Here is a 13,129-nt window from a genome sequence, read left to right as displayed (position 1 = left end):
GGGAAGATCCCACATGCCGCGGAGCGGCTGGGCCCGTGAGCCATGGCCGCTGAGCCTGCGCGTCCGGAGCCTGTGCTCCGCAACGGGAGAGGCCACAGCAGTGAGAGGACCACGTACCGCAAAAAAAAAAAAAAAAAAAAAAAGATAGGGCGTATTTAGGCTTTGCAGGCCCTATGGGCTCTGTCACAACCGCTCAACTCGGGCACTGCAGCACGAAGGCAGCCCCAGACAATATGTAAACAAATGGGCATGGCTGTGTTCCATTAAAACTTTATTCACCAGCCCAGGCTATGAGCTGGATTTGGCACATGGCCGTAGACAAGCCTTCCCTCTACTAACAAAAGTATCTGTGGTTCTCTAAAGAATCAAATTAAATCTGATTTCCTGAGCCACCCTGGAAATAAAAAAGTGGGTGATTGTAAATGAATCCTAGCCTGAGAAAAGATGACAAGCATTAAAAAAAAAAAAAATTATGTCTGACAAAAAATGTACTTAGATTTTCTACAAAAAACAGTTTGAAATGAGAAACAAGCAGGATGAAAAAAAATGGCCACTCCCCAGAGCCTCTCACCTATGGCCCACATTTCCAATCAGCCTGGGTTTAAGAAACACTGGCCTTTTCCAAGAGCCAGGATCCCTGCTTCCGCTATCCACCAGTCAACAGGAAGATTCCTCCTGTGACCCCTTCAGTCCTCAGGGCACAAGGCAGGGCTCCGGGCCGAGGCTTTCTCGGGCACGTTCAGGACTGGGTAGGCTAGATCCTCTCCATCCAGCACAGTGATGGGCTTGTTCGGACTTGGCACCATCGGCCAAGAGCCCCAACCCACCAGGACAATGGGAACATTCAACAATTCATGAGCTGGAGGCTCAACTCGTTTGTCCTTGACATAACTCCATTTTTTTCCATAAGAAGACTACTTAGCTATGACCTACGCCTTTCTATAAGCATATTGTTAGCAAGGTGGCCCCAGAAAGTCTAAACTTGTGCCCTGTTCAACTAAATGATTTGAATCTGAAGACTCTTGGGCAGTGAATGATGTAATTTGAGAAAAGTGGTCACATTTTTCCCCCCATAGTTCCGCCTAATTTCAGATGACACCTATTCTTGTCCCTGCTGGTCGCTGAACCCTGTCCCTTCAAGTTTTTATCCTCCCGTTTTCACTGGTGCCTCTGTTCCACTCCTGAATTTTTGTCCCTGCCCTCATCATATTATACTGGTCCTGCTTCGACTGCCATCCTGTGTGCACAAGGCCCGCAGCTGGCCAGGGCTCCCCCATCGTTAACTCAGTTCTCACCCTCTCTGGGTGCCTTGTCAGTTACGAGCTGCCTCCACAGGGTGTCGAAAGCATTTGGGTCCCCACAGTTTCTTATGTAACAGGCTGACCTTTCTTCTAGATGAAACGAGCAGAGAAGTTGGCGAACACGGATGCCGTGGATCTCTCTCTTTGCAAACTTTCTAAAACATGATCTAACTTTTGACCTGAACAAGTTGATACTGTTCCTATAAGCCACAATGTCTCTGGCAGATTTAGAGGCGAAAGTTTAAAGATTAAAGGGTAAGGGGTAAAGTTCTGAGTATTAAATGAACAATCCTCTGATTGACTCTGACTCCAGAAAACAGGTTTTTCATGCTAATAAAGCTTAGATGGAGCAAAAGGTCAGAAAGCTCTGGCAGCCAAAGCTATTTTGCCAATGACACATGCTGACAGAATCAGGCTATAAGCAATGATAGAACTATTATCTGGAGTAAATCAAGCCCTTGGGGCAGTACAAGATTGAGGAATTTAACAGAATTGTGGTTAGAGCTCTGGAGAAGACAGATTTTAAGCAGGATCTTACTTGCAGGAGACATCTCGAATCAAGTGGTCCACTGAATGTCACGGACCTTCTAAAGGAAGTGAGAAAATCAGATCCTGTTAAGAACCAACGTCGGGACTGAAGGATGATGAATTAAAGCACGCTTATCAACACAGCCTTCATACCTCCTCTGTGGAGCAAACCTTCATCTCATCTAAGATGTTAGTACAGACCCTTCTGGCTACACATCGAATGAAAAAAAAAAAATCATATGCCATTGGGTCTGGTCGTGTCCACTGTCTGAAGTCTTCTGGCTGTTAAGGAACAGATGAGTTGACTCTGAAAGAACACGTAGTATCTAGGTTTGGGACTTTCGACAGAATATTCTCAATGAACCGCTAACGTGCAGATCTGTATTATTTCTCACTACAGTTGTATCCAAAAAAGAAAAAGATGTATTTTTTTTTAATGTAGAGTCCAACAGGGACCTAGAATTTCAGATGTGTAACGAAGAAAATGGATCAAAGAGCAAATAAGAAACTACAGAAGATGTTTATCCATTGTTGTAAACTTAAAACACAGGGAAGAAAACCTAAGTAGGAAAGAAAGAAGAGGAATACAGAATGGCAATAGTCTATTAAAATCTTTCCCATAAATGCTTTTACTTGAAGACCTTAAAAATAACCTGGCAGGTCAAAAAAAAACTGCAACAGCCTAAAAAAATAAGCAATCCTTCTGATTCACATGATTGTAACAAGTTTTGTTCTTAAGAAAACATCGTTTTCCCTCACAGTCCTAGTTAATCATGAGCCTAAGTGGGACGTGGCGCTCCTGTCACCTGTTCCTTTGTTGTCCCCGCTGATGAGGACAGTACGCTCCTGCCGAGGGCTTTAACTGTCAGCACCACCTGCTTGTTACACTGGGATCAAACAATCTTACCAGAACATTTAGCTCTGCTTGTGCAGACAAGAAAGCTGGCCCCAAAATACTGTTCAGAGGGGGAGAAAGTCAATTTGCAGAACTCGATGGTGAATATGAGCACATTTTGGTTGAATGCATTTTTAAAAGCCATTCTGGTTACTCAACCATAAAAAAGAATGAAATAATGCCATTTGCAGCAACATGGATGGACCTAGAGATGATTATACTAAGTGAAGGAAGTCAGATAGAAAAAGACAAATATCATATGATATCCCTTTATAGGTGGAATCTAAAAAATAGTACAAATGAACTTATTTATGAAACAGAAACAGACTTGCAGACATAGAAAACAAACTTGTGGTTACCAAGGGGGGAAAGAGTGGGGGAGGGATAAATTAGGAGGTTGGGATTCACATTTATATACACTACTATATGTAAAATAGATAACCAACAAGGACCTACTGTATAGCACGGGGAACTCTACTCAATATCTTGTCATAACGTATAAGGAAAAGAATCTGAAAAAGTATGTTTATACACACACACACACACACACACACACATATATAACTGAATCACTCTGATGTACACCTGATGCACTGTAAATCAAGTATACTTCCAATTAAAAAATAATAAAAAAAATAAAGCCATTCTGTGTGTATTTCGGGTACGTATGTACGCTTGTCTGTGCTGAGACAAACCTCACCCCTGGGGAACAGAGCTGGAAGCCAGCAGGTCCACTTTTTACCACTTACATGCCTCCAGGATTTTTTGTGTTTAAACCATGAGCATGCATTTCTTTCGTAATCAAACCTCGTTTTTATAGACAAGTTCATTTGTGCTGTACTGGACAGAAGGCTCCCTCAGACACCCGGCCCCCCCACTCCACCCGAGAGCCCGGTGCCCGCGCCTCACCTCGGCACTCCACGCTGGGGTCCCCCCAGAAAAGCTCCTGGCACTCGCTGCACGTGCGGCCTCCGAAGCCAGGCATGCACTGGCACTGCCCCGTGAACTGCGGCCAGAAGACAGAGCCGGGTCAGACAGGCTGCCGGGCCCAGGCCAGACTGCACTGCCTTTGCCGGCTGCCAGTTACGGGAAGGGGGACCCATCTGTCTGCCTGAGAAGGCCTCACACCTGACCAGGAACAGGGCATCTTACACTGATCCCAGGTGCTGAGGGCCCCAGGCCGGGGTCTCCTAACTGCTCTTCTGCAACTGGGGCTCGGAAGGCCCAGGGCACGTCTCCCTTTACTGACATGTTTCCTCATATCGCTCACAAGCCTGGACCACCTGTGACTCACTCACCATTCTGTGTGTGTCAGGGAACAGGAGAACTTTCTACAATGTTGGGTATGACTATGTGGCTCATTTCAGGCTGTGTGGTTAAGGAAAAAAAAGCCTGATTCGGCAGCCAGGTATTGAAAAAAAACGGCCCCCGTCGTCCATTCTAAAGCGAGTCTGTACCCCTTCAGCTGGGGCGCTAGGCTGCAGTGCTACAGGTGCATCCGATGGGGCCTCTGGGCACAGTTACACAGCCCCAGCCAAGGGGGACCGGGGATGGTGGATATCCAGTCTGTGCCGTGTTTGCCAAGCTGTGTGCCCTGGTGCAAGGCTGTGACGAGGAGGGGTGCCTTTCTCTAACTGGGGCCCGGCCACCAAATAGCTGTCACCAGGACTCAAAGTCATCTTTCCATATGCCATGACGGCCTCCGCTGGCCACAACACCTCACCTCATTACAAGACGGCCCAAAGGAATGAGCAGCGTCGCAGTTGCACGGGTCACACCCTGTCCCGCTGGCCAGCTGCCAGGTGTTGGGTGCACAGCGGTCACAGTTCTGGCCCATCACATTAGGGAGACACAAGCACTGCCCGGTGATTTTGTCGCACTGGCAGTCAGAGCCGTTACAGCGCTCCTGCACAGTGCCCAGGTAATTGCAGACACACTCTGAAAAAAGAACAACCGGTCAGATGTACTTACAGAGTCACACTCGGAAAACATACAGATCACGCAAAAGTCAGCTACGTCAAATGACTACCATCTTCCCTCTCCAGATTTTGATTTGGAAATGCAAACAGTACAGAAAGGAACAGAGGGGATTAAAAAAAATCTAAAACTGTGGTCTTCATCTTCTTATGATGTTCCATGCAGTTCTGACATTTCCCAGGCAGACCTGCAAAGTGACACATTCTGCCCGGCGGTATTTTCACAACGCTTGATTGAATAAGCGGCTGGTGACTCACTGTAAAGTTGAAGATTTAACTGGAAATAAAACCTATGCTGTGGGAACGGAGATACCTAATGATTTCAAACTCTTGGCAGGGAAGAACAGTCATGGCTGTGTGAGCCGTGGCAGGGACAAGTCCTTTAAGCTAGGAAGGCTTAAAAGCAATCAGGTCCTGCTGGTCCTCAACATTCCGCACGTGTTTGTATCAACAAAGACAGGGGCCTGGGGCCCTGCAGACACAGCAGGAAATGCTGGCTGATCTTGTGATGAGAGAGAAATAATGTGTTCCAAAACAGAGACTTCAGAGATGTTACTTCTTTCTTTTCCTTAAGCTGGAAGGCTCTATCCATCAATGACGTAAGAAAAGGTACAGATCAAAGTGCGTATTTAGGACGCAGAAGTCCCAGCCCAACAGCAAGTTCATGGGCAGAACGTAAAAATCAATATACTCTATGGGATGGCATTTATCATGGGGACAGTGACATAGCTTTTGGTTCCCTTTCAGGCACTGAGCCACAGCTCGACACTTCAGCTCTGCCAGGAAATGAGGATGTAAAGAAAAAAAAAAAAATCATCCTCATCTTTCTTTTGTCACCAGTGAAATCTTACCCCTCTGAACAAGCATTTTCCCCGATGAGACAAACCCCTGAAGAATAAAATCCCCCAAGGAGGAGGAAGAGGAAGAGAGTGGAAGTCATCCAAAAGAGCGGGCAAAGGGAAGAGGCATCTTACTGCGACAATCCTGCTGGAGGGCGTCGCCATAGTAACCGAAGCGGCAGAGCTGGCAGTGCTCGCCCTCCGTGTGGTACAGGCACTTGAGGCACCTCCCGGTCTCCTTGTCACAGGCTTCTGGGTCCGTCGTGTCGATGTTGTGGTGACACCGGCAAGGCTGACACGTGCCCCCCACGTCCGAGGGATTGCCAAAGAAGCCCGAGGCGCAGTCGTCGCATCTGGAGCCTGTTGTCCAATAAAACCGGCATGGGACCTTCGGCTTGCCCCCTGAAAGGTCTGGTCCCCGACATTCCCGCCAACCAGAGGGGCCACCCAGGCAGCGCCTGGGCCCCCAGTGTGCTAGCTACCGAGCCGGGTGACTGAGCCTTCAGGGGAAATGGGCCGTTAGTCGTGAGGGGAAGCAGCGTCTTTGCAGCGATGCTGCTGCAGCCTGGCTCCGCGGCCACGGCGGGGAGGGGCAGGGAGAGTTTGGAGGTTCCAGCACACAGGAGGTTAGCTCCTCATTACACAGGGATGGACACATCAGGAGTGAAACAGTGGTCTCACAGCGGAAAGCTTAGCTTGATGTTACATCCTAACCCAAGGTGTATGTTCACTGAAAAATCCCTGCTCCTCCATGAGCAACCGAAAAATGGGGCCCCTCGGGATGACCGATTTCCCTTCTTAAGGAATCCCGAAGGATGAACAAGGTCCTACTGTACAGCACAGGGAACAATATTCAGTATCCTGGGATAAACCATAACGGAAAAGAATATGAAAAAGAATGTGTGTGTATATATATATATGTATAATTGAATCACTTTGCTGTACAGAATTTAAAACATTGTAAGTCAACTATACTTCAGTAAAATAAATTATTTGAGAAAATCCTGAAACATGCAAATTGGCTGAGCCACGGATAAGCATAACGAGTATTTGAAACAGCGGCATCAAGGATGAAATAATGTTTGTATGCACAACTAGCCACACTCAGAGTGTTGACAGATAATGTGAGTATAGAAAACAATGAAGAATATCTCTAGCTTTGACTGGTTCTGTTGTCTGGGGCTCCCAGATGATATTCTTTTCTTCCTTCTGCCCCCTATTTGGCCAGTTCACTACTCTGAGACTCTTCCACTAGGAGTTGGAAAAGGAAACGAAAAAGTAAAATGTAAATTAACTTTTCTACTGGTTAAGACCAGAAAAGTGTCAGCAGGGACTTACGGATTAAATGAGCTTGCTATTGTGCCCTGTATTGTAACATGATTATCAGAGACACAAAAATTGACTCTACCCCACATGCCGAACAGGAAAAGAACATCTTCTACATTTCAGATTCCCTTCACTTTTTTTTTTTTGCGGTACGCGGGCCTCTCACTGTTGTGGTCTCTCCCGTTTTGGAGCACAGGCTCCGGACGCGCAGGCTCCGCGGCCATGGCTCACGGGCCCAGCCGCTTCGCGGCATGTGGGATCTTCCCGGACCGGGGCACGAACCCACGTCCCCTGCATCGGCAGGCGGACTCTCAACCACTGCGCCACCAGGGAAGCCCTCCCTTCACTTTTAATTAAGGATTGTAAAAAAAAAAAAAAAAAAGCAACTAAATTGGCTCACTCTTCATCATTTTTCTTCCTTAACAACTAACCTCATGAAGACGCATCTTTTCCTCCGAAAGTCTGCAAATCACTTACCGATGTATCCAGGATTACAGACACAGGCAAGCTGTGAAGTAACAGGGTCTTGATAACAGCTACTGGCAAACTGGCGTCCGCTGTCGGGACCATCTGGACACGGACAAGGACGGCAGTGATCTCCTGACCCAATGATGGCGTCTCCATAGTAACCAGCCGAGCACCTATTATCAGTTGCCGAAGAGAGAAGGTCATGAACCACAGTTATATGAAATCTGTTACAAGAAGGAGTCTAAGAAACCACGTTCTCCGTTTAGGAACATCATTCCTCATTCCTCACGTTTCCACACGAAGCACTTTCCAGTAGAGCAGTGGCTCAAACACTAGTTCTAATCAGAAATCCCTGGAGGGCTTTTGAAACACAGATTGCTGGGCTCCCTTCTCCCCGTTTCTGATTTAGGGGCTGATGCTGCTCCTAGCCTGAGGATCACATGGCAGGACCCCTGCATTAGGGTGACACCTGTGGCCTCACCCGGACCCTCGTTCACTCCTCCCCAGAGGAAGAGGTACATCTCCCCAAGTGCACCCTACTGCCTGCCCTGAGCATTCTGGTAGCTCCCCTCCTTGCATTAAGGAGTCTGGGGGCGGGGTCTGGGGGGAAGAGGGCCCGTGGTTGTCAGTCTCTGCCTATGCCTGGGAGGGACGTTGCGTCAGCAAGCCCGTGGTGCCTTGTTCTGCAATCCAGCCTTTACCAGTAATAAAGCCAATAGGGATGCTCTCCAGATGCCTGACCCTTGTGTCTGCCTCTCAAGGATGAGAGATGTTATTTATCAGTTCTCAAACCCAACAGGTTCCATCTCCTCTCCTTACAGGTAAGGCAGCCATGGAGCTGAAACGACTGGCAAGGCTTACACAACTAGTGAATAAATGAGCCATGATTTGAATTTTGCCTCCTGACTTTTAGCAAGGAATTCTTTTAGTATGTCATGCTGCTTTTCAACACGACTGGTAATTAGGTTACTTTTTTACTTCCTATAACATGAGAGCTTGAAGGAAGTTTGGATATCATCTAATCCAACATATTCTACTATCAGAAAGTTGGATACTTGGAGAGGTGAGCTTACTCACCCAAGATAAGCTGGTTACAAGCACAACTGGGCCTGGAACTTCTAATTCAGGTTGTTGTTTTTTTTCTTTTTTGAGGCAGAGGTAATTTTTTTAAAATGGGGAGCGGGGAAGGATGAAGAAATAGAAGGGGAAAGTTGTTCAGAGAACATTAACCTTCTATTTAATTAGACATAGACACAATACAAGAACATGTGCCCCAATTATGTGCTGGGAAAATCAGCAGTGATGAAGCAATTTTGTGCAACAGTTTGTGAGAAAGTTTTCTGTGAGGCTTTTCTAGGTGAAGTAAGTCCAAATACATCATGGTAAGAACTGAGTGTTCATTTCCTGTCTCCTCCCTTCTCTAACCCCTTCGGCAATCATCTGAGCCTAGAGCTTCTTTTTAAATTCACAGGATTGAAAATTGATCATCTCGGAAAGAGGAAAAGAATGAGAAATCAGCTCAAACTAGACAGCAGCATCTGAAATACTTTAATGCACTTTTGTCATCCAAACTAGGGCTGAAAATCTTTTCTCTTCCTATACCCTTTTGAGTTCTGCAAGAAATCAAAATGCTTTACAAATAAAATTCACAGTGGGCCTGATTTCAGGTTGGTCTTGTGGACAACCACCACTATTGACCTGTGTTCCCCACCCATCTCTTGCCCTTTTTCATCTGATGTTATCTGTTTGTCTCTCTCTCTCGAATATATTCTCCATCTCTCAACGAAAGAACAGTAATGGAAAAGTTAAGGGAGGAAACAAAAGATGACGCTAATATATTAATTTCTTCCTTTTAATCTTGTGTAACTGTTTCCTTGTTATCTTTTCACAACACCATTTGTGGTTGGAAGGACTGACTTTTACTCCAAGGAGTAGTCACTGAAATCGCTGAATTCTTGAATACTATCCGGCAGTATTTGCTGCCTTGCGTATCTTCAAGCCCTAAGGTAATCACAAATGCAGTTTTCACTAACAGCTTCTTTCATCTGAGGAGCAACTTTTGCACTGACTGAAGCACTTGCTGAAATTTTTTTGACAACAAAAATCCCATATAATGTGGATGGATACTAGAAGAGAGAAGATTTATTGACTTGAAAGGTAGAGACTAGTAATCCAAAAAAAGCAGGTTCTAAGAGCACGTCTGCCTTTCTTAATTAGTAATGAACGCTGTAGGTCAGGATGTCATTTTTTCATAAGGACTGTTCCTCATCTACTGAGCCGGGCTGTAATGTTGTTAGAGGCACATTTTATGTCCAATTTTTACTATCCCTTAGTGCAGCGCACTACATCCATAATAATTATGCAATTAACATCTGCTAACCGGAGAGAGATCTGCTTGTGCACATTTTATGTGGGCTGTAGCTGCATAACATGTTTCCAAAGAACAAAACCATCTAAAATGACTAATCCTCATTTGCATTTGGTTTCTACTTTGACCTAAATTAGGCATTAACATTTCACAACTCTCATCCTAGGCCAGGATCTGCTGAGACAGAGAGATGATTTCTGTACAGCCTTAAGGTGACCTCTAGAAAGACTCTCCAAAGAGGGCAGATTCACATCAGTTCTGTTCTCTGCTGTATCCACCCCCCCGAGCCCTTGAACAATGCCTGGCATGCAGAGGGTGCAAGCTAAATCTGTTCTGTATAAATGAACGAGTTCCTAGAAAATAAATACCGAGGTGATCGGAAATGAAAGAGCCATCTGGAGACTGGTAGAGACTCATTCTGTGGTTTGTCTAAGATGCTGTTTGCTCAGCCAGAAACAATTTCATTCTCTTTACTTTCAAAAGGCTGCGTGTACCTTTCACAGTTATGCCCCGTGGTGTAGTCCTGGCAGCTCAGGCATTCCCCTGTCACTGAGTCGCAGTCATCTGCATGGCCGTTGCACTGGCAGGGCTGGCAGCTTGGAAAGCCCCAGTACCCGGGTAAGCAGCGGTCACACTGCCGCGTGTACACCCCCTGGAAACAGTGGCACTGGCCAGTGATGGGGTCACAGAAAGCATTGACAGATCCTTGCAGGTGGCACTCACAAGCTGAGGAAATAGGCAACCAAGGGACCAGCTGAAAAACGCATTAAATGCAAACACACCCCTTACACAGGCCAGTCCCCCCCTGCCCAGTGCAGAATGCTCATGGGCCCCTGTGGTCAATTTCCAGAGTGCAGCATGCCTTCTGAAGCTATGGAACCCATGCTAGTACGACTCATGATCTGAAAGAATACGTTACAATTCTGATCAACTTACATTTGCACCCACTGGGGCCAAAGCCAAAGGTGCCGGGCGCACATCTGTCACACCTTCTTCCAACCACGTTTGGCCGGCACTGACACTGGCCTCCGCTGGGGTCGCAGACGGAACTTAAGGAGCCCTGAGGGTCACACTCACAAGCTGCAGAGGAGAGAGGCAAGAGCCCATGACCCTATATACAACAGAATATTACTCAGCCATAAAAAGGAACAAAATGATGCCATTTCCGGCAACATGGATGGACCTAGAGATTGTCATACTGGGTGAAGTTAAGCCAGACACAGAAATGCAAATATCATATGGTATCACTTATAGGTGGAATCTAAAAAAAAAGGTACAAATGAACTTATTTACAAAACAGAAGTAGAGTCACAGATGTGACTCTGGTTACAAACAAATTTCTGGTTACCAGGGGATAGCGGGGGAGGGATAAACTGGGAGGTTGGGATTGACATATACACACTACTAAATATAAAATAGATAACTAATAGAAACCTGCTGTATAGCACAGGGAACTCTACTCAACACTCTGCAATGGCCTATATGGGAGAAGAATCTTAAAAAAATAAAAGAGTGGATATGTATAACTGATTCACTTTGCTGTACACTAATGTTGTATTAGTTTCAACTATACTCCAATAAAAATTTTTTAAAAATTAAAAAAAAAAAAAGCCTGTGACCCAGGGTGGCCGTGCTCCCCACAGCGATGAGCCCAGTGAGGACCACTTGGCTCTGCACTGGTCTGTCCTTTTGCTGGGGCCCTTCCCAATCCTCCCCCCAAGAGCACCTTAGCTTGTTCAGAATTCCCATTTAAAGCGGTATCCTCCCTCGGCTGGGTGCCAGGGAAGTGGCAGGAGCCGGAGTTGACAGATAAAAGCGGTTTTTCTAGGAAGGAGGTCATTAAGGTTTTCTCTCCTTGCCTTCAAAGCTCAAATATCACAAGACCTTCAACAAAAGCCCAGTGACCTTTCAAAGAGCAAAATATCAATTTCAGTTACGGGGTGCTGTCATTCCATCCCAACTCCCCACCCTGCGTATGGAAAGTCTCCGGGACCTTTCCCTAGTCCCCTATTCTTTTGTGTGTTACTTGATGACTGAGTCCATTGTCAGTGGTGCTCTATCACTAACATGCTCTTAAAGAAACAAACACCAACTGTAGTTGAGACACTATTTCCTTTGGGCTGACTGCCTAACACAGAACTATAGGACATGCCTGCCAACGTACCTCGTAATGTCAAGCGTCCTCACGCCTCTTGAGAAAGAAGGGGCAGAAGCAGCAGCAGTAATACCTACCCAGGCCTGTCTGGTGTAACAGGGCGGAAATGCTAAAGATGATGTTTCTGCAAACATCGGTCATCGGAGTCTTCACGACGCTTCTGCTGTTCTCCAGACATCGGTATCTCTGAAAGGTTTCCCAGGCACTGTTGGTGATGACCCCATCTCCTGAGCCTCCCACAGTGAAGATGTCCAGCGACTTACAGAATGGCATGAGAACAAGCTAGGAAGAAAACAGAACAATACACTGTTCTTACGGGGGTTGTCCCAGGTCATCAATTAACGCAAGCAAACACATAAAAAACCCCAAGTGCTTCTTTGACTCTTGAAAAAACAAAAAAACAGACTCATGGAGTCAAGTGAAAACCTTTTCATTCTTAAATATTCTTGCCAGCAAAAGTTTAGAGACCTCTTACAAAGTTTGATGGGTTTTGAAATGTCATCGTTAAGACACTTCCTATTTTCAGGAAGGATCGTCTTGAGTAGATCCTTTCCAGAGGGTGGAGTTTTATTAAAATAAATAAGCAAAGTGGCCTCGGAGGCAGAAAGAATGACTCTGCCTCACCTCTCAGCATTACCCTCCACAAAACCCTCTGGGGAAGGTGATGCACGCTTACTGCCCAGTCCTCCCTGCTCGTCAGAAACGACCTCCACTTACAGAATCGATCAGCGTGTAGGGGCTGTCCACATTGCTGTCCGAGGAGGTATACTGGGGCAGCTCTAACCTCACTGTGTAGTTCACACCCTTCTCCAAGCACACGGGGCGGGGGAGGACCACATACCTGCCCCGAAACAAAAGAGAAAAATAACAACCAAAGGTGCGCCTTTAAGTATCCAAGCCATCAAAAGCTCCACGTAGATCATCCCAAAGGAAGGAACAGTCCATGTTTGGCTCATGGCCCCAGAATGGTAACTGTGCAACTCACCAGGCGAGACATGAGAAAAAGAATTAATTTGCATGCGGGTTCTGTTGAGCTGCAAACCACTGTCACACTGACCTGGAGCCAGGCGATAGGGACACCACCTGGTTGTCATCATCAGGAACAGTGTTTCCACATCGGCTGCTGGATGGAATCTTCCCAGGTCGCTGCACTGTGATGACAGCTTTCTCCCAGTGGTCGGGGAGCTACAGTAAGAAACAGATGATCGGAAAGACCAACCGAGCTGGCCCACTGCTGCCTGTCTGTTTGGATGGATCCAACCATCCATCCATC

General features: G+C 46.4%; 1 protein-coding gene across 2 annotated transcripts in view; it reads right to left on the bottom strand.

Moving 5' to 3' along the window:
* Positions 1-13,129, bottom strand: part of LAMB1 (laminin subunit beta 1) — an 82,748-nt gene that overhangs the window by 27,267 nt on the left and 42,352 nt on the right. For both annotated transcript variants that reach the window (XM_079932174.1, XM_079932173.1), the window contains exons 16-24: positions 12,914-13,041; positions 12,574-12,697; positions 11,934-12,138; positions 10,638-10,781; positions 10,196-10,427; positions 7,343-7,506; positions 5,675-5,899; positions 4,448-4,662; positions 3,634-3,730 (exon numbers count right to left, since the gene is read on the bottom strand). In XM_079932174.1, coding sequence (XP_079788300.1) covers positions 3,634-3,730; positions 4,448-4,662; positions 5,675-5,899; positions 7,343-7,506; positions 10,196-10,427; positions 10,638-10,781; positions 11,934-12,138; positions 12,574-12,697; positions 12,914-13,041 — 1,534 coding nt within the window. The remainder of the gene's footprint in view (positions 1-3,633; positions 3,731-4,447; positions 4,663-5,674; positions 5,900-7,342; positions 7,507-10,195; positions 10,428-10,637; positions 10,782-11,933; positions 12,139-12,573; positions 12,698-12,913; positions 13,042-13,129) is intronic.

This window comes from Stenella coeruleoalba (assembly GCF_951394435.1).
Source record: "Stenella coeruleoalba genome assembly, chromosome: 9".
Classification (NCBI taxonomy): domain Eukaryota; kingdom Metazoa; phylum Chordata; class Mammalia; order Artiodactyla; family Delphinidae; genus Stenella; species Stenella coeruleoalba.
This window is presented reverse-complemented; position numbering and strand designations above follow the sequence as displayed.